Source organism: Sparus aurata, chromosome 16 (assembly GCF_900880675.1).
Source record: "Sparus aurata chromosome 16, fSpaAur1.1, whole genome shotgun sequence".
Lineage (NCBI taxonomy): Eukaryota > Metazoa > Chordata > Actinopteri > Spariformes > Sparidae > Sparus > Sparus aurata.
In genome coordinates this window covers 4303705-4331131 of record NC_044202.1, presented here as the reverse complement: position 1 = coordinate 4331131, position 27427 = coordinate 4303705, and the positions used below count along the sequence as shown (strand labels likewise).

The 27427-nt window shown below is 43.8% G+C and overlaps 2 protein-coding genes across 2 annotated transcripts; both read left to right on the top strand.

Moving 5' to 3' along the window:
- Nucleotides 1-103: 103 nt before the first annotated feature.
- Nucleotides 104-7627, top strand: cdc25b (cell division cycle 25B). Its single transcript, XM_030392174.1, has 15 exons — nt 104-678; nt 860-942; nt 1453-1504; nt 3045-3086; nt 3276-3309; nt 3734-3859; nt 4161-4280; nt 4376-4510; nt 4753-4830; nt 4937-5125; nt 5460-5564; nt 5651-5713; nt 5825-5923; nt 6031-6276; nt 6544-7627. The coding sequence occupies exons 1-15, from the start codon at nt 464-466 to the stop codon at nt 6682-6684; spliced, it is 1728 nt and encodes a 575-aa protein (XP_030248034.1). The 5' UTR covers nt 104-463; the 3' UTR covers nt 6685-7627.
- A 10785-nt stretch (nt 7628-18412) lies between these two features.
- ap5s1 (adaptor related protein complex 5 subunit sigma 1) lies at nt 18413-21583 on the top strand. Its single transcript, XM_030443134.1, has 3 exons — nt 18413-18711; nt 19027-19318; nt 20307-21583. Exons 1-3 carry the CDS (start codon nt 18542-18544, stop codon nt 20433-20435), a joined length of 591 nt encoding a protein of 196 aa, XP_030298994.1. The 5' UTR covers nt 18413-18541; the 3' UTR covers nt 20436-21583.
- The last annotated feature ends 5844 nt before the right edge of the window (nt 21584-27427 follow it).

Here is a 27427-nt window from a genome sequence, read left to right as displayed (position 1 = left end):
CGGTGAGGGGGACAACAGCGCAGAGACGTACCGCTCTCTGATTGGTCGAGACGATGTAACAACAGCGCTGATTGGCTCGAAGATTGCCGCTCCTGAGCTGCTATTTTGAACATAAATACAGGCAGCCCCTGGCCTCTCTTTCTCAGAAACCAGGGGCTGTCAGAGAGGGAGTACGCTGTGCTACAGCTCTCTGACAGTAACAACAACTATGTGGCTTTAGTACTCGAGCAAGACTGAATCAAATTCACTCCACACGGAACTGCCGAATCACTTCCCGCCTTTGTTTCGGACCGTATGTTTTGGAAATGTTTACTTAAATGTTGCTAGCTGGCTGGTTAGCTTCCGGGTTAGCTTTTAAGTTTGGACCGTCTTGCTAATTCTCACGTTCCGACCGCGAAATTCAAACTGATTCAACCATAAGGCAATAACTACGGCAGGATTTGTACAATTTGGACCACTGAAGATGGAGTCGGTTCACTTTTTCGGCAGCACCAGTCCTGTAAACAACGTTTTGAAAACTAGGCCCGATGGGATCCCCGGGCTTTCCTCGCTCACTCACCCCGAGCTGAGCACAAAGAACACGCACTGCAAGAACCTCTTCTCCCCAGGACCCGCGACTGTGTTGTCTCCTGTCACCAATTTGGCTCTGGACATGAACAATTTAGCAGGACTTGGAAGGTACCATCACTCAATTTTAATGATATTACTTCAACTTGTGTTAACTTGAACTGCAGCTGCTCTTCCATGCAAGCCATGGACACAACTACAACTAGTTTCCCGCATCTCTGTACTAGCATACACAGCCTAGTTTATTATTTACATCTCTGATTTCCTTGTTCATCTTTTTTCCCCCATGCAGCCAATGTGATACCCCGAAAAGGAGAAAGCACGCACCCCTTGAGAAGATTCCCTCCTTTGCTTCTGACGTCTCATCTGATGCTGGTGAGCCCCCCTCCCTGAGAACCTATTGTCTGTGCTAATTGATGCTATTAGAATTGGTGCCTGAGGGCCTAATGTTCATGTGTTGCATCTGATTTAATAGTCATGCCTTTTCACCTTAGATGTGGTCTTATGGTAGTGAGTATTGTCAATGATTGCCTTTTATTACTGCAAGTAAAGCGGCAGCCATTAGTCTATGACCCACTTAAGCCATTTTCAAAGCAGAGATGCCCAAAGATGGCTGTTTAAAGGTTATTAATGTGTGGATATGGTGCTTTTCTTTATCATTTATTGTAGTAAATGTATAGTTGTTAGATTTTAGGTGGTTTGTTGGACAAAAGATGCTGCAGGTTAATCGATAGAAAAATGAATGTATCGATAACTTTATCAATAGGAAATTAATTTGCAGCAATTCTTTTAATTTGTCAATCCAAAATGCCAAACTGCTGGTATTCTTGTTTGCTGCACCACCTGATGCTTTTATTGATCTGAGACACAAATCTCTTCCCTCAGGCCTCGGCATGGATCCCCCCAGCCCCATGGACTCTATTGAAATGGAGGACACGTAAGTTGCACTGTCCTCATCATGTCTGTCCTAATCAATCAGCCTGTGAGCTGTGTCCCTGTGCACCCCCCCCCTAACCAACCACCACCATCACCACCTCCATCCCCCCACTGCCTCCACCCTGCGCTTGGGCTCAGCTGAGCCAAGCATTATTTCTCATCTGTTGGATTATAGTTTCTACCGTTGGCTTAAAAACGATGGCTTCACTCATTTTGTTAAGCAGATTAGCTGACACGGCATCTGAGCTTAACTTTCTTTAGGTTATTAAATGAAATAGTTGAGGAATGCTATGGAACGACTATTTTAACTGGCAATTTCCTCAGTACGGCACATCAAGACTAGGTTGTATCAACTCCTATCAGCACAAGAACTGGTTATCTTGACCAGTTTGTCAGCATACCCATACTTTGCTAATCTTGGGTGGCCCTTTTTTTTCATACTTCTCACTTGGGCGAGTCCTTGCAGACATCTGCCGCTGTCAGATGTGTAAGTTCCTTTACAGCAGCATTTGGTCCTCGAGACCTCATTCACCTCCTTTACAGCTGCTCGGTTGCTAAGAGACCCCAGGCCGGGGGAGGACTTGGGTTTAATGATAGCCCACCCCCTCTGGGTTTTGGCACACTCTTCCTTTGCACTGTTATTTCAATAGGAAAAGAGGGGCTGGAGTTTTTTCTGCGTCAGGGCTATAGAAATGAGGGCACCCCCACAGAACTGCCCCCCCTTCTCCTGGTCTGCATTGAATGGGACACGCTCTCTCCTCAACAAACAAAGGGCCCTTGCAAGAAAAGGGGTTGGCGGCGTTGGCTCCAGCAGGCATATGGTAGATTAGCTGATCTCTGCATCGCCCTTCTCCTGCCCTCCCTCCCCCCAGACACTGAGCTCTCCACTCATTTAGCATACAGGTGGGCATCACTCCAGTGCAAAGACCACCTCTTGCCTCTATGCATTCACCCAACTTCCTCTGGTCCAACCGTTCCCCTTGCTTCCTTTATATAGCTGCAGGTTCTTTGTCTTTGTAGTTTATGAGCACAAGGTGTTTTCTGACTGCCAATGAAGGTGCCTCTGGCCTCTTTCTCTGCAGGTTTTATTCCAAAGGCATGTTAGTTTTCACTGGAAAATGCTAAAAAAAAGAGTTATATTTTTAAGTTTAAGAATGTCCTTGAATCTGAACTTAATGCTTAACATTATATGGCGTGTCACCTGTACAATCATTCATGTTAACCTAAGTCTTAATATTTTAAATTAAGCAATCCCATCGTAATATTTGTTTCACTCAGATGTTGACATTTACTGATTATGATTTAAAAAAAAAAAAAAATACAGATGTTTTGAAAGCGTATTGAAGACCAAAAATTGGGTTCTGAGAACATGTTGGCAGCATTTTTATGTACTTTTATTACATTATTTCTGACAAAATAATTAAGCACTTGATTGTAAAAATGATATATAAATGGGATTGTCAGTTGTAGGCCTACTTTTCTTTTCTTATCCCAAACCTTTTAATCTAATTTTAAATAATTTGTCATGTCTTCTCTTTCAGATTTGAAAAGGCCATTCAACAGTCAAGCAGAGTTGTCAACCAGTAAGTTGCTCTTTAGTCGATAACCTCAAATTATTAACTGGTGTTTGGCTGGGATTGCCTCTCCTTATTTGAAGATTATTGCCCACCAGGGAGTCTTTCACTCCTCAAATTAAAACTGCCAGTCTGCCTGTTGATTTTGATTGTACTGACTGTAATTCCTTTCGTTTTCCCCTCTTGTACCAATTATAGAAAGATGCCAATTCGAAGAATCAACTCATTGCCAGTAAGCAGATTTGTCATGGTTTTTGTTTACAGTCCTGCATGTCTTGTTTTAATTAGTTTTTTTTGTTTTTTTTGGCTGATGTTCAGGGCTGACAGATGCTGTGAGATTAGTCTTAATTAGGCTGTAAAATATATAATGGTCCCATCTGAAAATATTCCTCTAGACAAATTTAAAATCAAGAGATCATAAAACACACGAGGGGCCAACTGCATAGTGGTGTTTTTTAAAATAATCCCAACTGACTGTTTTGCCTCACAGTAACCAATCTTGTAGCTGTGTTGTAATTTTGTCCTGAGGGCAGTTTTTCATAATTAATGATCTGAAATGGTCCTCCGGTGTAAACCTACCACAGGACAGTTTGTTAGCTTGTTTACTGTGGCTGAGTCTCTGCTGACTGTCGCTCTCTCCCCGTCCTCCCCCACAGCTCCAGCTCCAGGGCTTCAGTCCATGTATGAAGGGACAGGAAACGGATTCTCACCGCTACGGGATATTTGGACAACAACCCGCCGAAATCTCCTCACAACGCGACAACAAGGAGAACATGCCAGAGGTCAGTGATGCAGTTTGTGTCATCACTAGATCACAACACTAAGACAGAACCTGCTGTAAAATGAACTGATGGCTGGTCAAGTACTAAAGCTACCGTAGAATCATCTTATTATTAAAGCATATCAGTAACATGAGAGACGCTTGCTGAAATATTGTTAAAAACAGATTAGTAGCCACTTGAAAGTTGAGGGTTAGATTCCCTTGAACAGTTTCTGTACAATCGACAATTCAAGTCTGTGAAAGTCGTCTTTTAAAGAGTTGGAGCATTGATTCACTTTCTTCAAATGTTTCTTTTCTTTTAGGAGGGTTTTGAATTTAAGAAACCAACCAAGCCTGTGTCGCGGTGCCGCATGCGCTCCTTTAATGGTGGTCAGTCAAAGGACGCGTTTGCCCGCCGCCCCAGTTCAGCACCAGCCCTCATGGTATGTAAACATGTGAAGACTCAGTTTTCATCTTGGTGCACAAAGTGTTGATCTGGTTCTTAAAACTAACACTTCTGATCTTTTCTCCTGTCCAGTTTTCTTCACCTCCTCCAATCCAGCAGCTTGACTTCTGTGACTCCAGTCCCCTGTTCCTGAGACGCTCTTCCCTCACTTCGTCTCTAGACGATGAAGACGACGGCTTCCTGGAAGTTCTAGATGACAACATGGAGGTGAGGCCCCTGTCGCTTACGTTCATGAAAAGGACGCATTTGTTGTCACTAAGAATATTCCAAAACGGTTTTTTGGTATATTTGAAATCACTCCCTGCCTTGGGAGAATAGAGATCACACGTTAACAGGGTTCACAGAAAGTCAAAATTCTTATTCCTTGCTTTTTAAATTAAGGAGCCACATGATTTCACTTTGATGATCTGTCCTGTATTTGTCTGATGACACTGCTTTGTCACCTACAGAACAACTCTGGGATGCCGATGGGAATGGCCAGCTTGCTCACTGCCCCACTGGTGTCTGACAGCGCAGGAGAAGACTCGGTGAGTCTGAATTTAGTAGCTGAAATGTTTACCATTTATATTTTTATAAATCAATTTTAAATGTAAATGGATGATGAGTTAAATTGTATATTTTTGTCTCGTTCAGCCTGTGATTCGCTGCCGGCCGCGGAGCCTGTTCCGCTCCCCTTCCATGCCCAGTCCGGTGTCCCGTCCCTCTATCAAGCGTCCCGACTGCCCCGGAGACGAAACCACGCCTGTCAGGGTGAAGAGGCGGCGCAGCCTGGCTGGAACGCACGTCACCAACCTGGAACAAAACCCTGAATCCCCAAGAATGGTCAGTCTTCATCCCCTTTTTAGTAGGTTTCATCTGGTGGTTGCTGTTCTAACCTTTTGGATTTGATTGTTATTGAGATGGCGGATGATATTTGAAAACCCTCTGGAGGGGAAAACATGATCAGTTCAGACAGAAGCACAAACCTGTTGTGGGGATAAATTGACAGCTCAGAAACCAGTTTCCACTCACCATCTGTCACCTCCTTAGTGGAAGTGGAGGAACGTCTTCTGAGGCTGTCTGGCTATTGTCACCGGCTTTATAGACGATCTCAAATTACCTAATTTTCTCCTCGACTGCCTCCTTTTAAACTCTACCTCCTTTTTTTTTCTTCCAGGGCTCCGCTCTGTTGCAGCGGTCCAAGTCCTTCTGCCAGACAGACATTGAGAAGCTGCTGGACGGTGAGGACGGCTCTAATGAGCTAATAGGAGATTTCACCAAGGTAAGGAAGACTACTGTGTTTCTTACACTAATGACTTAATTCTGTTTGATTAGACACTTCTAATCCAATTCCTTTTCTCTTTTTAGCCTTTTATACTCCCCACAGTGGATGGCAAACACCAAGACCTCAAGTACATTACCTCAGAGACGGTGAGTAGAGGCTCAACTGTTGGCTTCTCTTGGGATGCAAAGATGGAAAGAGATCCGATATAGACTGTTTCTACTTCTTTACTAATAAATTGTCTTCCGTTTGCTCGACAGATGGTGGCAGCTGTGTCCGATCACTTTAATCATCTAGTCGAGAGACTCATCATCATCGACTGCAGATACCCCTACGAGTTTATCGGAGGACACATCAAGGTGAGCAAAATCTCAAATCATATTTGTTGAAACACAAGTTGCGCACACTTGTCTGTTTCATTTCCTGTACTTTGTGGTTAAAGTGTTTGGGTTCATCTTTGTTACAGGGCGCTCTGAACCTGCACCAGGAAGACCAGGTGGAGGATTTCCTCCTCAAAACACCCATCCTCTCATCCTGCCCGGACAAACGCGTCGTCATCATCTTCCACTGCGAGTTCTCGTCGGAGCGCGGCCCTCGAATGTGCCGCTTCGTCAGGGAGCGAGACCGCGCCATGAACGAGTATCCCAAACTCCACTACCCAGAACTCTACATCCTCAAGGGCGGATACAAAGACTTCTACCATGAGTTCAAGGTCAGTTCGGCTTTAGAGGTCTCACTTGCAGTCGAGCTTTAACTAAATCTATATATCTGCATCAGCAATCTGATAATGAGTTGGAAAATATCGGTTTATTGGCAAAAATTGAATGGTCCGTCCCTGCTCACTAGCTTTTTCAAAGTGCATCTTCACGGTGATGCAAGTTCAGAAAAACGCTCACATGTGGGCACATTGTGCAACGGTTGAATAAAATGCTTGCTGCCTCTTCAGTAGTTTAACATCCTCTCGTTCTCTTCTGCGCAGCCACAATGTGAACCGGAGTCCTACGTGCCCATGCACCACGAGGACCACAAGGACGACCTGAGGAAGTTCCGCCTCAAGAGTCGCACCTGGGCCGGGGAGCGCAGCAAGAGAGACATGTACAGCCGCCTGAAGAAGCTGTGAACGCCTCCTCGTCCTCTTCCACTGCCTCTAACACACTGCCTCCCCCCTGAACAGACTGAGTAAAAAGAACTCCTCTCAGAGCCCGAGGCCTCGCACCGCCAACGAGGAAATTGCTTTTGGGATTCAGCCGACTGAAGGAGATCTCCAAGTTTCATTTAACTATAGCAAAGTTAGTTATTTATGCAAATTTTAAAGAGGGAAGGACGTGAAATGATCGTGCAGTGAGCAGATTTCATTAAGGTGATCTGAAGCAATGTGATCTGTTTTTTAAAAACCACTTGGACCTACTGCCTGTTTTTACCTTTTTTTTTTTGTTTTTATTTTTTTATATATGCTGGCATTCACAGCACAAATCACTGCCAGATTGCAATAATACAAGTAAACCACACTGCCAAGTCTCTGTCTCCTCTCTGGATATGTTTTAATTTTCCACTTGTCATTTCCCTCCTTATTTAAGCACTTAATTTAAATACCTTGAAATGGTGAGGTGCTTTTTTTTTGATACTGATTTTGATATTTTTCTGTTATGAATTGTTTTTACCCCCCGTTTCCACTGGTTTGTTCAAAGTGTGCCTTTCTGTAGGCGACTCAAAGTGCAAATTGGACATTTTAAAGAAGTTTAAGATTAACGCAGAGCTTTTTGTTTTCTCCTTCCTGATCGGTTGCAGTACACGGTAACTTTGTTTTCTCAGAAGATGCCAAAGCAAACCAGCTACCTGTTAACTTTTGCAGTGAGATTTTTTTTTCTGATGCTGCAGGTCGGCAAGTGTGAGGATTTTCTTTTGTTTTGCATTTGATTCCTTAATTTCAAGAGAGAGAGAAAATGTCTTCCCCTCTGCACAGCTAATGTCAGTTTCTAATGATTTGGGTGGTTTTTGAATATTTTGGTACAGGCTCGCGGGGGAGCTGCTGAAATAAAGATCTAACGTGTGTTCAAATGTGATGTACGGCATCTTTACTTTGTTGAATTGTGAGATTTTTGTTTTAATGGGTGGAATCATCAGGTTGGATAACATTGACGTGTAAAACGGGAGGGTAAGAAGTTACTCTAAATTTGAAGGAGACATTTTGAAAAGAAAATGACCAGATTAAAGGTTAAATATTTCAAATTGTACGTTGGCTGCTTAGCCAAGTGACTGTTCAGCTAGCGGTTTTATTAGACTCAAAGTTCTTGAGGTACAAAGTAGGTAAGGGCTAGCAGGTTAGCATGCTAATTCCATAACTTAAGTAGATATATCTGCAACACAGCACACAGATGTCTTTGACAGAACATAAACAGTTGTAGCTTCACCTTCTGTTAACTTTTGAATGTTTTAAACTAAAATTCCTGCATGTTGCACGCTCGACTTAAAGTACACGACACCCTTAAAAATGCGTATACACATTTAAATGAAACGTAGCTTCTGTGTGTATAAACTACCATACAGCACTTCAGTGTTGGCAGTAATCGTTTTAAAAGATTAGTCAAGACAAAGTTAAAGGTTTTGATAACACTGGGTTACAAAAAAATGTTTTTGTAAGTTGTCTATGAATTGGGACCATTTTGCACCACTGAATCCAAAAATTACATCAATTTTTCTCAATCAGGTCAGATTTTTATGCTAATTTGATTTTAAAAAATGCGATTTTCTGACTAAATTGAGTACATTTTTGTGACATTGTCAGTTGATTTTCGTTAATATTTCTCATCTAAAAAAGGTTTTAGGAGAAAAAAAATCGTTTTCTAACAGAATGTATTAATTAAATGTTACAAACTTCAATTTCTGTAAACTGAACAATAGACATTGATAAAGGTAAGTACATGTAAACTGAACGTTACGTCGTCATTGTGCAAAATTCAGGGCATGAACTTCCGTTACTTCGAACCCCTCGAATGCTCAGCAGCAGGGATGTCTCTCTTCAGAATCCAACAGTAATCAACCATCATGACTGCATCCCAGCGTCCCTGATACCTGGTCTCCATCGCTTTTATGTCCTGATTGAATCTCTCCCCCTGCTCATCACTCATTGATCCCAGATTCTCAGGAAACCGATCCATATGTGAGAATAAGTAATGCATTTTGATGCTCATGTTGCATCCAAGGTTTCTGAAAGCAGTCAGCATATTGGTGACAAGTTCTGCATAGTTCCTGGCCTTGTTGTTGCCAAGAAAGTTCTTCACGACCAGAACAAAAGCCTTCCATGCTTCCAGTTCCATTTCGTTCACTGAGTTTTCAAACTCAGGATCTCTGATGAGCTGACGGATTTGAGGACCATTAAAGATGCCAGCTTTCAACTTCTCTATGGTTAATCCTGGAAAAGCATGGCACAAGTAAGTGAAGCAGCCACCGTCCTCGTCTAGAGCTTTGGCGAACTGTTTAATCAAGCTGAGCTTGATGTGCAGCGGTGGGAAGAGTATCTTGTCTCTGTCTACCAGAGGATTGTTGATGACGTTCCTTGCTCTGCAAAGCACCAGTTCCTCCTGCACAGGCCAGTCCTTCTTTGTGTAATGCTGAGCAGTGTCCCTACTATCCCACATGCACAGAAAGCATGGGTACTTGGTGAAGTTGGACTGTTGTCCCAACAAAAAATTCACCATCTTCAGGTCAACACAAATAAGCCACTCATGCTGATCATAACACATTTTCTCCAGCACGTACTTCACCGCTTCATACTTCTCCTTCAGTGTAGTCGAGTGAGCAAGGGGTAAAGAGGCAAACTGGTTGCCGTTGTGAAGCAGAACACATTTCAGCGATCGCTTGCTGCTGTCAATGAACAGTCTCCAATCTTTGGGTTCATACTGTGGCACTCCAAGCTTGTGCAGAAGCTGAGCAATATCTGTACAGTACACCAAGTCCTTCTCTTCAGAGAAAAAATGGAGGAACTCTTGATGTCTGTTGCGGTAAAAGGTGATGCGAGCACTGTCAGAGAGGAGGTTCTTTTCCTTCAATCTGGATGCCAATAGCTCGGCAAGAGGAGTTTGACAAGCTGAGATCGCAAACTAGATCATTTAGCTCCTTTTGGGAAAAAGGATGTGGAGCATCATCGTTAAGAACCACTTCTTCTCCTTCTTCATCTTCTGGAACACTGAAGGAATCTTCATCACTGATGTCAGGAATTTCATCACAGTGAGCTACAGGACGACGTGCTGATTCAAGATCAGGATACTTGAGGCTGCTTCGGTTCTTCCTGTTGATCCCAGTCACATCAATAGCGCAGAAGTAGCAGTAAGTGACATGGTTTGTCGGCTCCCTCCAAACCATGGGAATTCCGAACATCAGACAACTCTTCTTGCCTTTGGTCCACTGACGCAGATACTCGGTGCATGACTTGCATACCATGTGTGGCGCCCAAGCTTTATCCCGGTCACCAAGTTTAATACCAAAATAAGCATGGTAAGCATGCTTTATGAAACTTGTGACCAGATTCCTGTTAGGAACAATGGTGTATTCACCGCAGATGTAGCAGAATACGTCAGGCTTATTTTTGCAAGATCTTCTAGTCGAAGCCATTTCATTCACTTGTAATATAAAAAAAAAAACAATTAGTCATAAGTTGGCACATGCAAAATCTTCAGAATTTGTTTATTGCAAGACATGAAAAAGAACTTTGCATCATATGACGTGAAAATACCCGTACATGTAAACAAAAACGTTAAAAAACAAATATGTAGCGTTGTTCAGAAAGTTGACCTGATTGAGCAGAACCAATGTGATTTTTGGATTCAGCCAAAGTCCTTCTTGGCAAGTCATGCCACTCGGCGGCCATCTTGGCAACGCCTCGAAAAGCCCAAAGAGACCAGGGGCCGTATTTATCAAACGTCTTAGAGTGCCATTTTACACTTAAGTCCTGAGAATTTGTGAAATTTAGTCCTACTCTCAAACTTAAGAATAAAAGCTATTTATCAACTTTCTTAAGTCTAAGAATCACTCCTACTCTCCCAGATATTTAAGAGACCTCCAGAGGTGTCCTAAGTGGTTAGGAGCTGCCAGCAGGGGATGGCACTGAGGCGAGATTGATGCCCGTTGCCTCACACGAAGTGCTTGGGCCTGGCTGCACCGCGTCAAAGCACAGGGAGAGTGCGCGTCAGAGATGCCAGGGGACATAGGAGACTCTCTTAATGCATCTCAATCCAAACTGAAAAATAAAGAATATGGATGAAATATCAGAAATGGTTCTATTGTTGTTATGGTTAAAACTTGAACAAACACACATTTTAGACATTTACTGAACAGTAGCCTGGCAAATATCCAACAACAATTACGAACGTATCTCTCATCAAAATGCACCTAGGAGCAGCGCAATATCCCTATAGAGTTGTAACAGGAATAATTTGTGAACTCACGCTTTTGAAAGCAACTCAAGCTTCATCGCAGCTGGATCCTGGCCACCGTCCAACCCAGAGTTGCTGGGGTTATCTTCTCCAAGAATGCGCTGCACAACTTCTGCAACTGCGCTCAAGTCTTTGCCAGGTGGTCCTCCGCCTGGCAAAGACTTTTTCTACCACTTTTTCTTGCAGTCAGCTGGTGACCGATGGCAGAAGGCTTGAGAAGCATATAGTTGATTCCCTATGTCTTCTCATGCCTGTTTTTTATCGTGGCTGGTAAGCGTTGGGCTGAACTTGCCTTTAATGATGAGCTTCCTTACCTCGACTAGCTCCACTAATCACACTATCTCCTCTCGCCAATTGTGTTTTCTTTTTGATTCCATGTTGAGTTCTGCATGTGGCTGCAGTAGGCTAGTTTATATTGAGCCACCCACACCAGTTTCAAGTTAGTTGCCTAATTAATGAATTGGAAAGATAAGGAAACATGTATTTTTGATTAATTGCTGATATGTTTTGTATTATTTTGTAGATTATTGTCAAAATATACACTCCCATTGTCCACTTAAATATTTCTAAGATATTTCTTTATTCTTAGACAACGGATTCCCTCCCGTGATTGGTCATTTCTATGGACACAGAAGTGACGTCACCTAAAATTCCGTTTACGGCACATAGTAATGTCGTAATTCAGCTCTGAGAGTGACACTTAAGATTCAGTCCTACACTTCGCTGAAAGTGTGACTAAGATGCTTGATAACTAACTTTTAAGTACAGCTTTCAGCGAAGAATTTTTTTACTCATAAGTCAACTCTTAGCAGGGTTCTTAGGAGTAATTCTAAGAAGCTTGATAAATACGGCCCCAGACCCCTATCTAAATGAATGGAGGCATGGTCAAATCCACCCTTTAACGTGATAGCAGGACGGAAAAAAACATACAGACATGCTCGCCAGTGAAATAAGATACAAATAAAAACCAAAAAACATCGACTTTACTGTAGAAATTATGTTTAAAACGCTCTTTTCCTACAGGGAGAACTCCACTGCGCATGCGTGCGGATTTACGACACCGACGTCCATCATACGGCTGAATCTGTGCCGGCTGCTGTGCTCTGGCTCTACTCTACCTGACCATTGATGTATGGACCAGATAATGTCTAATACATCATTTCTTATCATTCACTCTATAAATTAGATAAAGACAGAGACGTGAAGGACTTTGATGGTCTCTGTCGTAAAAACTACTTGTGCGCACGCGCTGGTGAAACAACATGATTGGGCTATAATTTTCCCGGTTCGGCTGTGACAACGCAGGTGATTGGCTGTTGGTGAAAAGGGCGGGATATGCGCCATCTTTGGCGTCGCAGATCTCCCCATTCAAAATGATCAGAGTGATCTGTCTCTACAATAGTAGAACGTCTCTGATTCAGCACATCAAAATGATCCTAAATCAGCTAAAAAAACTTAAACAATACATTTGGTGTTGACCAGTGTAATTGATTTGTTGAGCAAAATTGCCAAACATTCTCTGCTTCCAGCTCCTGTGAGGACTTTCTGCTTGTCAGTTTTATATTGTAAATACAGTGTTTGGGTTTCACTTCACAAAGCAGTGGGATCCTTTTGAATGAGCTTTGGGAACATGTGATGAGCATTTCTTACTATTTTATAGACTTTTTATAGACTTACAATTAAAGTAATTGTTAGTTGCAGCTAGTGTTAGGCACTTCAAGGTGAGATTAAAAGCTGTACGCTGTGTGCTGAGAGGCCCTCGGTGTGAAGGATTCAGCCAAAGCAAACTCAACTCTGCACATTTGAACTCTAAGTTTAGCCCGTCTGCCGGTTTGTTTGGTCTCCTCTGCTGCATGTGACGGGGAAGCAGGTTTTCCTTCACACGGCAGTTCCTGTTTTTCAAATTTTCCCTCTCGAGTTGACCTTGTTTCGGAGTGGCCTCCCCGCTGCAGCACGTGCCCACACACACATGTACACATTCCTGTGTGTGTGTGTAGAGGGAGTGGCTTTGTGGCAGGCGGCCCGACACGTTCTGACAGGACTCCTAACAGCACTGCTGCAGGAGGAGGAGGGGGAAAAAAATCAGAGCCACCATGTGCTGTAAAAACGTGACTGATCTTATAAACGCGCGACTCCCTCCCTTCTGGCAGTTGACCAAAGTTTGAAATGAGGCAGTTTCCCCGCGGCCATGTGGCTATGGGAAAGAGAGGGAAGGCCTTTGTTTGCATTCCTCCGACTGAGCTCTAAAGACTAATTTACAGCCAACAGTTTCCAGCTGACAGACATGTCTGTCGGTTGTTTTAGTCAACTGAAGATGTTTTTAATTCTTTCCCTCAGAATGACTGCAGGCAGCAGAGTGAAGATTTAATGTGGGTGGAGGGGAAAAACAGAGGAGCACTTTTTTTTTAAATTTCAGTGATCTTTACATGTATTTGTCAATGGTTCCGCTCCATTCATATCAAGCTGCCCGTCTTTGTGTCATTGAGGCGATTAATTGGCCAGTCGCTGAGGTTTGAGAGGTCTCGCACCTTTACATGAGGCATACATAATGCGACACTTGCAAGAGCCATTCAAGAGAAGCTTCAATTTTCCACTTCAACAGTGGGTTTTTTTTTTTTTTTTTAAATGTAGATGAGAACTTGGCAGGTCTCCCTGAGCCGGGGTTTGTAACTGGACCCATCCAATTAGGAGCTGGAGAAAAAGGAAGAAGATAAAAGGACTTGGAACTTTTGTCCCGACGTTTAACAATGTCGGCTTTCTGAGTCGCTTGTTTTGTTGCACACTGTAGCTTTCGAAAGACTGAAATCATTACATTTAGAATAAAAGCTGACGTGCTGCAGTGAGAAGCCGGAACAGTCGGAGTGTTTTGTCTGACAGCCTAATAAATAAAACCTTCTAAATTTGACCTAATTAAGTCGGCAGGCTTGTAATCACTAGGGCTGGGTATCACCAGGTACCTCGCGATACGATACTATCACGATATTTTGCCCACGATAACGATAATATCACGATACAGCGATTCTGCGATAATCGATATATTGCAAGAAATTTCATCATTGATACATCACGATATCTGTGTCACTGAAGAAATTCAGAATTTATTGACTGCACTGAATCCATTTCACAGGAATTACAAAACACTGTCAATCAATTTCACATGAATGACAGCCATGTACAAAGAGTATATTGCACAGTATCTCTTCTTAACACACACACTGACTACAACTATCAATAAATATCTATATGTGTGGGTTTCAGAGCTACTTAAACCATTTCTTAAATTTTATTTGGTTGTATACCTATGTTTGAATAAAGATAAAGCTGTCCTCCGAAGAGGGGTGGTGGTGGTGGGCCAAAAAATAAAAATATATTTTTTTTTTACATTTTTAAATATCGATATTTGGCACCAGTGTATTGATAACATACCTCAAGACGAAATATTGCGATATATCGTAGTATCGATATTTTGGCACACCTCTAGTAATCACGATTCAGGTTGTGTTCAGTTGTGCTTATTTGCTAAATTTAAAGCTAAAGTTAGCTTCCTTGCTGGAAAAAAAACAGCATAGATCAGCACCAAAACACAACATATGCTGGTCTTGCTGGAGTCACCAGCAAGACCAGCATTATGTTGTGTTTTGGTGCTGATACAACCAAGCACCAAAACCAGCAACAAAACACACAATACGCTGGTCTTTTCTACAAATCCATAAATCTTCTTCTCTGTCAGAGTCCTCACAGCGACGACACTGACCCGACATCTCAGGAACTTCACAGCGCCCTGGAGAGAGCGGCACTGAAAAACAAACCCCACCCTTCCAATCACCACCTCTCCTCTCCTCTCTTTCCCCTCAGCCTGTTTCGGTCTTCATGCGCTCCACCCACGATCACCTGCAGGCGACCAACAGTGCCGATCAAAGGTGCCCACACACCAGAGCTCAAGCCTGGGTGTCACCTTTTAAACCCCCTGTTTGCTCTGACCCGTTGACATTGACAGCAGGCTGACAAACCAGCCTGTGAAACGAAAGCCCTAACAACCTGCAAAGGGCGGAGGAACATCTAGCACAACACTGTGGTTTCGCAGGCAGGGTGGGGTGGGGGGGTTTGTGGTCTCGGATGTTATCGAGGATCAAAAACACACGGCAAAGATTTGTATTCTCTTTTGCGTGATTGTGATTTCTGGACGTCCATCTGCAGGATGATTTCACAATAAGTTCAGGATCTTTTCGCTGACTGGATAGAAAGTTATTTCAGTCGGCCAGCTTCCTTTATTTCAAACCAGCGGGCCTCGCAGTCATTGGTCCGTGCATACAGGCTGATACATCCTGTTGTTGTTATTCAGCTGGTTTGTTTCATCAGAGTAGCTGTGACTCACGCTCCGAAAGAACTGAAACCTGCTCAGACTTTTTCTTGTGGTTTTCAGCGCACGAGCGGCTGCACATCCTTCACGCTCGCTGCATTTGATGTGAATGTTAAACTCTATATATCGATCCTCTAAATGAAGCGGAGCTCCATGTGAGGAATCTAAAATTCACTTTCACTTTGAATGTTCACACTGGTTTTGGTTAGTGATTACCTGCGGAGATCTCTCCAGAGGAGTGCCTGCACATCGGTCCGGGCTAATGATCACACACAGCGTGGGCGTCTGCAGAAATATGCAGATAAAAAGCTTCACATAACTGGGCTAAACATTAATCATGGAAGAATCAACCTCAGTGTAAAGGTAGTCCATCCTGGCCTTGAGAAACAGCTGGAAAATTTGGGGGGAGTTACGCTTAACTTTGCTGTGAGAGAGACAAAAAAATTGAGGAATATAAAGCCAGAGTCAGCTTCTGGTTAGCTTAGCATAACAAAGACTGGGAAACTGTGGGGAACACAACCTTAATCTCAGGGTAAATCCAGTTTAAGCCTTCTTTAACTTTGAGAAACCTTTACAATCCTTTGGCAAATCCATTAACTCGAGACAAAAAAAAGCAATCCAGGAGAAGTTCTGCAGGTTCTGACCTGATGAGTTCACAGGATGATGATGAATGTCTGGACCAAAAAACATAAAGCTCATTGTGACACTAGAGGAGAAGTTAAGGAAACCGTGATCTTTTTTTTTTTTTGTGCAAAATTATCTGCAAATCCAAATCTTGTAGAAGAAGAAGAAGTACAGTTGAATGAAACAACAATAAGTTAGACCTGTCTTCTTGGAAATTCAATTTCAGCCATCATTTGAAGAAACTTTGCCTTCCATCACTTCATGCAATCTAGGCTAAATCACAGGATTTGTTTGGAAGGTTTTGAATGGTTCTGACCTCTAGATCAAAAGACAGCGGACCATTACAGTTGTTGAGATTCATCCTCTGAGGACCATGAATGTACACAATGTTGTACCATTCCATCCAGCAGGCGGATAAGTGGACACTTTGAGCTGCTGGTGGTTCCAGAGGAATCATCAAATGATCAAAGCACTGTGGTTTCATCATCTGGGGACCATGAATGTCTCAGAATTTAATGGTAGTCCATCCAATAGTTCATGTAAATATGCCGGATTGCTAATTAGCTATATGTTGAGATTGCTAGTTAATAGATCCACTGCTTCTAAGCTATAGTTAGGAGCTGGTTCGTCAACATAAACAGTCGATGATGCTATTTCTTTGCTCTCTTCAGTGGATTTGTCGGTCACATTCCTCACGTACGTCAACACCTAAGTGTTGCCGCTCTCGTCCAGTTGTCAGCGTCAGTCGTGTCAATGACAGAGGAGCAGCAGAGAGTCAGAAATGTTTTCATCCACAGTAATAAAAGAAGAAAAGATGAAATCCCACAAAGAGCTCAAACCGTCACATGGTCAGCTTGTGTTTCAGTGCGTTTCAGTCTCAGCAGGTCTGTGCAGGGCAGAAGGGTGAGGAGGTTAACAGGACAGAGGAGTGAGTGTTAACAAAGCACCACAAACACACACACACACACACACACACACACACTAACACACGCACACACACACTGGGCCTCTCAGAGTAAAGAAGCGTGACCAGCAGCAGCTGTTGGATTAACAGCTGCCTCTGCTTGTCTGCTGAGACCCCGACACACTCTCATGTCACTGAGCCTCTCCGCTGCCTCCTTCATCCTCTCTGCTGCCTCCTTCGTTCTGTCAGTTGCCTCCTTCATCCTCTCTGCTGCCTCCTTCAGTCTCCTTCGTCCTCTCTGCTGCCTCCTTCATCCTCTCTGCTGCCTCCTTCATCCTCTCTGCTGCCTCCTTCTTCCTCTCTGCTGCCTCCTTCATCCTCTCTGCTGCCTCCTTCATCCTCTCTGCTGCCTCCTTCGTCCTCTCTGCTGCCTCCTTCGTCCTCTCTGCTGCCTCCTTCATCCTCTCTGCTGCCTCCTTCGTCCTCTCCGCTGCCTCCTTCATCCTCTCTGCTGCCTCCTTCGTCCTCTCCGCTGCCTCCTTCATCCTCTCTGCTGCCTCCTTCGTTCTGTCTGCTGCCTCCTTCATCCTCTCTGCTGCCTCCTTCATCCTCTCTGCTGCGTCCTTCGTCCTCTCTGCTGCCTCCTTCGTCCTCTCTGCTGCCTCCTTCAGTCTCCTTCATCCTCTCTGCTGCCTCCTTCAATCTCCTTTATCCTCTCTGCTGCCTCCTTCAGTCTCCTTCGTCCTCTCTGCTGCCTCCTTCAGTCTCCTTCATCCTCTCTGCTGCCTCCTTCAGTCTCCTTCATCCTCTCTGCTGCCTCCTTCGTTCTGTCTGCTGCCTGCTTCTGCCTCTAAGTTGAACATTTTACCATCACACTGGTAGATATCAATGTTTACGAAGAACCAGAGATGTACAATTGTGAAACTAATTTCTTATTTGGTTGAAATCACATGATAACACAACATAACATAACATAACATAACATAACATAACATAACATAACATAACATAAAACAACATAAAATAACATAGCATTACATAATATAATACACAATTATGTTATTTTATATTATGTCAAATAATATTGTTTAAAATTTTATTATATACTTTATATTATATTTTATTACATTTTTTATCATAATTTATTGTTTTGTATTAAATTGTATTATGTTATGTTATATTATATCATGTTATGTTATATGATATGATATGATATTGTATTTTATTGTTTTATATTATATTATATTGTGTTATATTATATGATATTACATTATGTTATATTATATGTTATTATTTTGTATTATAACATCATATTACATTGTTTTATATTATATTATATTATATTATATTGTATCATTTTATATTATATCATATTATATTGTATCATGTTATATTATATTATATTATATTATATTATATTATATCATATTATATTATATTATATTATATTATATTATATTATATTATATTATATTATATTATATTATGTTATGTTAGTGCACCATCTGGTGGTTCGATCTGGGCAATGCAACGTAGACGTGATCAGTCAGCTGACAAACGCGGAAGTGATAAACCAGTAGAAACATGAGCATGTCCAGTGAACACTGTCCGTGAGAAACAAAAGGCTTCTCGTTGCTTCTCGTCCACATAACACAACATGGTCCGATGTTTCCTGATCCACACCGTGTGCCCGGTCGGTGCTGTCGCTGCCGGGGACAGTCGGGTTCTGTACTCGCGGGTGTTCGGACCTGATGAGGTCATGATGTCCGAGCTGAGCCCGGAGGAGAGGAGACTCCTGCAGAAGGAGAAGACAGCTGTGGTTGCAAGGTGGGTCACATTTTATACTTTTCTTATTAATCGAATATCAGCCAAACACTTTCTCGTGTTGCTGCTCTAACAAACAGCTAAACAACATCAGTCAAAGCTGCTCTGTGTTGTACTGACCAACATCAGCATGTTTCTGACGGATCAGTTGTGATCACTGATAGACACATGGTGGAGATGACGTGCAGCCTCAGGATTGGTCCCTCACCATGCATCCACACTGCTGTCTCTGCATCCTGCTGACGTCCTGATGCCACAGCCGTCTCCAGGTCATGTCTGGATATTAACTGAGCACTGATCTGACCCTCTGTGACTCAGGCATGTCCGCAGCGCCGTCTCTCTGTTCCGGGAGGCTTCGGGCCAGCCGCTGGTGGAGATGGTGCCCGGCGAGGAGGCGCTGGCCCTGCAGGAGGCCGACAGCGGGGTGGTGCGCCTGAGAGCTGGAGACCCCTTCTCTGAGGAGATGAGCGCCCTGTGGCTCGGGGTCCAGAGTCTGGGCTTCGCCCTCGTCTGCGAGCCCCACGAGAACCTCCTGCTGGCCGAGGGGACCCTCCGCAACCTGACCCGACACTGCCTGGACCACCTGCACATGCTTGGGCCGGGCAGCGAGGTGAGCACCATGTTTTACCTTCATGAAGGGAGCTCCAGGACGTGTTGTACATTTAACGGTCTGAAGTACAGTTGTTGACAGTGATGTGCACAAGGGGGGGGCAGGGGGGGCAGTCGCCCCTCCTCGTGGCCCAATTGTTGACAAACGTGCGCTAAAGTGCCCTCCTGGGAGCCAAAACGTGCGCTAAAGTGCCCTCCTGGGAGCCAAAATGTGTGCTAAAGTGCCCTCTTGGGAGCCAAAAAAGCGTGCCCAAGTGCCCTCTTGGTAGGCAAAACACACTAAACTGCCCCCTTGGCTGGTTAAAACATGATAAACTGCCCTCTTGGGAGCCAAAACACGCGCTAAAGTGCCCTCTTGGGAGCCAAAACGCACACTAAAGTGCCCTTCTTTTCACCCCTGCCCTTCAAAAAGTCTGTGCACGCCACTGGTTGTTGATGTGGTCGGAATGAAAGATAAATCTTAAAAATCTGCCTTTTCTGTACCTCTTGAATTCTGATATTAGGCCTGCCCTCCCTCACTGTGGTACTGGGTAACTGGGTGACTTGCTGCATCATCTCCATGAATTCAAACACAGTCCTGCCGACAGAAATACTTCATCCGCTGCAGAAAATAGATCCCAACAAATGCACCATTCAGTCCAGTTTGAGTAACTTTAACCGGAGTGTCGCCGCGTGTCTCCTGAAGCCTGATAAACTTGACGTATTATTACAAAACAAAGTGTTTGTTTCTGGTCCGGGCCTTAACGATGCTGTATTCAAATAGGAACATCTTGTAGCAGAGTGTGTACACGTGTTTATGGGCCTCATTAGACTGAAATCAAGCCAGTGCACCAGTTTACCTCCGCAGAGCAGGAACAAGTCATTACAGGTTATGGAAACAGCAGTGAAACAAGATCGCAGCCGTGCAGATTTTTATTAGCAACTATAAGTAACTCTGATCGTTAAAGAGTCCGCGCAGGGTCGTCACTAACGACACTCTTCCCCTCCAGGTCCTGCTGAGGAGCAACCGCATCGACGCTCTGCTCAGCCGCCTGCTCCCTCACGGCCAGCTCCTCTTCCTCAACCACCGCTTCGCCCAGAGTCTGGAGAAGGAGGTGGCAGCGTACATGGCCAAGTGAACCAGAGCAGCGGCACAATCGACTCCTCCCGGCTCCCAGCTAGCTGTGACCGCCATCCTTCAAAACAAACAGGCTGGTGAAGGGACCGGTGGCAGCAGCTGCCGTTTCAGATTGCGCGAGGCGGTAAACACATCGAGTGGTAAATATCTCCCTCAGCCACTCGCAGCCTCCGCTGGTGACTGTTTACTGCGTGGGAGGCTTCAGTTCAAATCCTGTTTGTCAAATTTGAAGAGTGGAAAGAAAAATGTGGCAGATTCAGGAGTGCAGCTGGAGAGGCCCGCGAAAAAAAAAAAAAAGAGCCACTCGACGACATCAGAGACGGCTTTTAATCTGATTCACCGAGCTCGAAATGTCATCGTGTGACCTTGAGGAATCACTCGACCTTGTTTTTTTAAGACTCTCGGGAGTTTAAACTTTAAACTATCACCTCGACGAGGCGTCTAATGCAGCTTTTTGTTCCTGGAGAGTAGGAGGACACCAGGGCGGGATGTGTGTGTGTTTTTTTTCCATTTTTGTAAAATTGTTATATGTGTGTGTGTGTGTGGTGCACAAAGTATGATTCATCTTATCGTAACAAATGGAGCAGAGAAAAGATCAGAGTCAGAGCCGTTTAATGTCATTTGGAAACCAAAAATGTCACGATTATTGAGACACAGAGGAACAAAAGATAAGAGACACGAAACATTATGAAACCAGAGGGAGGATGCGCAGGAACGCTGGCACGCAGGAAACAGAACGAAACAGGAAGAAAACACACAACAAAAACAACAACTCCAACTGAAACACCAGAACACAATGTATTACACATGTACTCCTGTATCTTGTGAACATCTGTCGGACCGCCGACTGTGCCCCCCCCCCCTTGAAGCCCGGCTCCCCTGCCGCTCCGCCTCCTGGCCTCCATAAAAGCCTCTTTTTAAAACCCCACTTCAACAAAATCCCCCCCAAAAAAAACCAGAGCGGTGAGTTTAGGTGAAAGAAATCTGTCTGGATGCCAACATCAACTGCTTTGATCTTCTCTTTTTTCTTTCCTTCTTCCCTGCATTAAAAAATAAAATTAATTTTAGAATCACCAGAGGCGTGTTCTTTGAAAACTTGTGTTCCTCTGCAATCAAGGACACACAGCACAGTTTTTACCCCCACCCCCCCCCCCCCCCCCCCACAAAAAAAAAAAAAAACGAGACACGGGGGACAGAATATTAAAAGACACGAGAGAAGGATTTAAAAGGTTGTGTACATCTCGCAGGGAATAAAAAAAATAATAATAAAAAAAGACAATGTCAGCTGAAAAACACCTGCAGCTGAATATGATAAACAGACGGTTCCGACCAGCAGAGGGCGACGTTGATCCTGTCAGTCTGAATCATCGCCTGAAGGACATCAAGTCAAGTACTTCAAGTTCATTTCTAAAACATAAGCAGGATTTACTAATAAACACTGTAAGTATGTCGACACTCCTGGTACTTTGGTGTGTTTTGTGTGTCTGGTGGCTGTTCTTCATGGGATCATCGTCTTTGTAGGCATTATTTACATGCCTGTTAGAACAGCTGACAACAAAGAATAATAAAAACTGTGTTCATAAATACTACAAAGTGGGTGAATTTGTGGGAAGTTAGTGTCTGTTGCCACTTTAAATATAAAAAAGAGGATAATTAAATGAGCTGAAAATTACATACACAGACCTACAGGTGCAGTTTACAAGATCCAATGTTCCCAAATTTATATCGTATATATTGGTCTGATATTTGTGCATTTATATTATGAACTACATATTTGGTATTGGTACATTTTTAGCCGATGTTGTGAAGCCAAATGGCTTTCATTGACCTCAAAAGTGCAGCATCTACACACCACAGTAGGTGGAGGTATGCAGCTTTAAAGATGGTTTATGATCTGTGACATGAAGAAGAATAAGGTAACAAGAAAGGGAAGAAGAAGAAGGAGGAGGTAACAAAGAAGAAGGCAACAAGAAAGAGAAGAAGAAGAAGAAGGCAACAAGAAAGAAGAAGATGAAGATGACGGAGGCAACAAAGAAGAAGGCAACAAGAAAGAGAAGAGAAGAAGAAGGAGGCAACAAAGTAGAAGGCAGCAAGAAAGAGAAGAAGACAAAGAAAAAGAAGGAGACAACGAAGAAGAAGAAGAAGAAGAAGAAGAAGGCAACCTGAAGAAGAAGAAGAAGAAGAAGAAGAAGGCAACCTGAAGAAGAAGAAGAAGAAGAAGAATTAGAAGAAGAAGGCAACAAAAAAGAAGGCAAGAAGAAGAAGGCAACAAAGAAGAAGGCAACAAGAAGAAGGCAACAAGAAAGAAGAAGATGAAGATGACGGAGGCAACAAAGAAGAAGGCAGCAAGAAAGAGAAGAGAAGAAGAAGGAGGCAACAAAGTAGAAGGCAGCAAGAAAGAGAAGAAGACAAAGAAAAAGAAGGAGACAACGAAGAAGAAGAAGAAGAAGAAGAAGAAGGCAACCTGAAGAAGAAGAAGAAGAAGAAGAAGAAGGCAACCTGAAGAAGAAGAAGAAGAAGAAGAATTAGAAGAAGAAGGCAACAAAAAAGAAGGCAAGAAGAAGAAGGCAACAAAGAAGAAGGCAACAAGAAGAAGGCAACAAAGAAGAAGGCAACAAGAAAGAGAAGAAGAAGAAGAAGAAGGCAACAAAGAAGAAGGCAACAAGAAAGAGAAGAAGAAGTAGAAGAAGGCAACAAAGAAGAAGGCAACAAGAAAGAGAAGAAGAAGAAAGCAACAAAGAAGAAGGCAACAAGAAAGAGAAGAAGAAGGCGAAGAAGAAGGCAACAAGAAAGAGAAGAAGAAGAAGGCAACAAAGAAGAAGGCAACCTGAAAGAGAAGAAGAAGAAGGCAACAAAGAAGAAGGCAACAACAAAGAGAAGAAGAAGAAGGCAACAAAGAAGAAGGCAACAAGAAAGAGAAGAAGAAGAAGGCAACAAAGAAGAAGGCAACAACAAAGAGAAGAAGAAGAAGGGAATGAAGAAGGGAATGAAGAGGTGCGGCACGCTGTTGTGGCTCTCATGACATCAAACTGTCACCTGTTGGAGCCACACAGTGTGGACTAGAGAGATGTACGTATGTGGAGGAGGTAAAAGTCGCTTCACATCCTCCATCTCAGCCTTTCTTACCCTCAGCTGTGAATAAACTACCGGTCATGAACTTCATGAACGTACTGAACATTACTTAGTTGCTCTGTTTGCCGTTAACGAGAAAAGGCAGAAACAACAGGACTCACTGTTGACCAGCACCTGCAGGTATCTGCAGATTATTAGATATCAAATATGCCTTTGTACTGAGTCAGGAGTAGAAAGGTGCTGCTGTGCACACTTACTGTCGCCAGCAAACTGTTTTGAAAGGGGAAAGTCGAAAGGGTGGCAGGGTCCGCCAAACACAAACAAAGTAAAACGGTGTGAAGTTGTGTCGTCCTTGGAGGTCAGACATGAAAACAAAGAGAGTTTGTTTAGGCATTAACTTCCACCCAAACTACAGAATGCACCTTTAAACGAACCTTTACGATATCTTATAAAACAGACCTGGCGTGTCTGTAGAAGCACACGCTCTGTTTCACTCCCTGCGCACAAAACCGGCCCCACAAAAAAACGGTTTTGAGTTGAGTGTGGAGGAAGTCGCCTGACCTCAACCCACCATCCACCATCTTTATGATGAAGTGAAACGCTGACTGCGAGCCTCATCGCCCAACATTAGAGACCGAGCTCATGAATAAATCAGAGCCTTCCAGTTACTTCAGGCTACTGCGCTCGCACGGCTCCCTCTCCTCGCTGCCAGATACAGTATATACATCCGCTGCACCCTTTTTCTCATTCGGGTGGTGCACTTTTAAGCTGTCAGCGCTCTGCTCCCTCTACCTTTGCCGCACACCTGCTGCTACATCGCTCACCTGGAAGTTAAGCTGTCAGCTACTTGCTACTTGCTGCTGCTGCTGCTCGTACAGCTTTTTATGAACACCACCTCCACCCGGAGGCATCCACCTGTAGACTGTGAGTCTACCGTCGCTGCGGGGAGGGAAAGGTTGTTATCATGGCGGGCACATTAACATGCACAGTTTTGGGAAGAAGCCTCAACGCGCACATATGGATGTAATGTTCAGGTGCACGCGAAACCTTAAGGTAACTATTTCAATGTGTTTTTTTTCCATTTCACAAAGAGGATTATTTCTTCTGAGCAGTTTTCAGTGTTAACATTTGGTCCGCAGCCCTGAAATTTCATCGAACGTTTAAAGTGCCCACCGCTGAAAAGGTGTTTTGTACATTGTTACTTCAGCTGGATGTTTGACCTTGGCGGTGCAGAATGATGTATGAGCAGAGTCTGATGATAGAAGGCTGTTTTTTTTTTTTACATCGATCTGCTGAAGAGGACGGGGGGAAAGTTTCTCTCTCCTCACCTGAACATCTGAGTTCAACATGTTTTACCTGCGGGTAGAGTTTAGGACATGACAGCTAGTTTTTTTTCAATGAGTGAGATGAGGGAACTTGAGACTTCCAGTGCAAGTGGGCTTTTTTAATCGAGTAGTTGAGTCGGGGGAGTTTAATCGGATTACCTTATTACCTGTATGAAACCTTTGATTTCGTATATTTTGTACATTTCAAAACAAGCTCCCAGCTACTTTTGTTTATCAGGAGAATGCTGCGACGCTTTTTTGTCGTGAAGCTCCAGCAACTTCAGTGCAGAGGTGAGAAGGTGATGACTGAATTTTTCATTGTTGGATGAACTTATCCATAAATCTTTTTTTTGCAGCTGTCAACTCCAAACGGTTGTTCTATAAACACCTTCCACGCTCATCAGCTCCGGGGAAAGTGGCGTGCGGATTAAAAAAAATAATCTTGAAAAACATCATGTGGTTTTGATGAAGTACGCACCCGGTCGCTCGGCTTCACTCACATCACCGAATTACAAACTTTCACGACGAGTAATGCAGTGTCAGGACTCACAGACCACAGGGCTTCCTCCACTAGGGGGCAGTGTGTAGCCGGACAGGACTTGGAGCTGCAGTCTGAGCTGCGGCTGATAATAAGAGACAAACGGTGACACCAGAGCAGAAATCCACCAGGCAACAGAATCAGGGATGCTGCTGCTGCTGCTGCTGCTTAGAAACGATTTAAAATGCGCGGGCAGACATCAAACAAGCAGCGCCGAGATTGTTTTCATGTGTGTGAAATCAGTTTATAATTACAACTAATTACTGATGCACAGACATAGGGAGTTGATCTTTGCCTGTAAACAGCTGTTTGATAAAATGCACGAGTTTAATGTCAAGTGGGGATTAAAATTGCAGTATTTGTTGCAGATTTTGTGTACGTTTGTTTGCACGTTTGTTATTTTTTTGCTTTCATCCCCCTGTGGTTTCAAGGTTAAACCGAATTTCATCACAGAGGAGGCTCTGCCTGGTTTGTGGGCCGGATTATCTTTATGGACATGTTACACATCACAGTGTGCTAATAAACACGAGTGGATTAGAAGGCGAGGACGTCAGAAGGTGGGCAACTCCACACTGAACTTGCAGGGCTGGAGAGAGTGAGCGTACTTAGTGGTCTTCGCTTCGAAAACGGGCCATTCCGGGGTCAAAGTTAAAATATTAAGCTTCTCGACTAAGTGACACGCAAGCCCAAGACCGTACAAGTTCCTATTCCAGCACAACGCCGCAGGTGATTGCTCCCTGATTAGCATGAGGCGCAAGCTCGTCTGTGAAATCAGCGGCTTTAATGTGTAGTTGAAATGAAAACCTGACCACTCTCAGGCTTCAATAGCACTTACGCAAGGGATAAATTGAAGGCCATTAACTGAAGTACATAAAGTTCTCGCAGCAAAGAAACAATCTTGGAGCATTAACCAACTTTGCAAAGTGCGTCTCAGCAGCCGCCTGACGGAGAGAGAGCAGAGCAGATGGAGAGTCGGAGAAGGTTCTGGACGGGTCGGACCGCACGAGGCCGCCGTGGCAGCAGATCAGAGAGGGAAGCTGCAGAGTACAGTCGAGTAAAATGCAAAACAACAGATACGTCCATATGTACGGTACGTGTCAATGGCTGTGTAGCATATTTTGTTTTACCTGACTTTCATATTGGGACGTGGAGTTGGCTGTGATGGAGTTCCAGCTTTTGTAAGTGTGGAACAACTTGATATTAACTCGTGACAGTGATCCGGCCGTGTCTGCAGCAACCAAAAAAATTCATATTTTCAACAACACGTCAGGACATCTGCAGCCACATTAGTGCCGACAAAACTGGTCATTTTTACCGAGACCCCCGTGCGTCTCCAGCTGTGTTTGTGGAGATGAAATGGGATGTTTTTTAATGAGACCTCGAGACAATTTTCAGTTGTGTTCGTGATGACAAAAAGGTGATATTTTGATGGGAAATTGGGACATCCCCAGCTGTGTTTGTGCTGAAAAAAAATGGTATTTTGGGTCTATCCACGATGTTCTCTCACCGTGACCAAGTGGTTTTTGTGCCTTAAGCTAATCAGAGCATAAGCACAGTGTGTGACATAAAGAAAGCTTGATCTGTAAAATCTAGACGCAGATCAGCCGTCCTGCACAGATTTTCCAGATTGAGATTCGGGGGCCTCAAACCGTCTCCACCAACCACTTGGAGAAGCTCCTCCTGCTCTTGCTCCGCGCTCCGACCCTCCCCTCCCGCCTTTCTTCTTCCGAGCTGCCCTCATATTCACCCATCATCCGAGCAGGCGGACCAGACCAAAGCTGACATTGTCACAGCCCATCTCAGTCACTCGCTCAATCTTTTCTTCTTCCTGAGTTTTGTTCTCTGCCTCCCACCAGCCTGAAGCTCCCAACAAAAGATTTTTTCTCACTGAATTTAGAGACTGGCCATTGAATATGCCAACTCCTGAGTTTAAGGATTTTCCTCTTAATATTTTTTTTCTCCTGCCTCATTAGACGTCTCCCTGACTATTGTATGGCTCATGGCGAGAGCACTGTGGAGAAAATGGGCTCAGCTCCAGCCGGGGATACAATATGAATT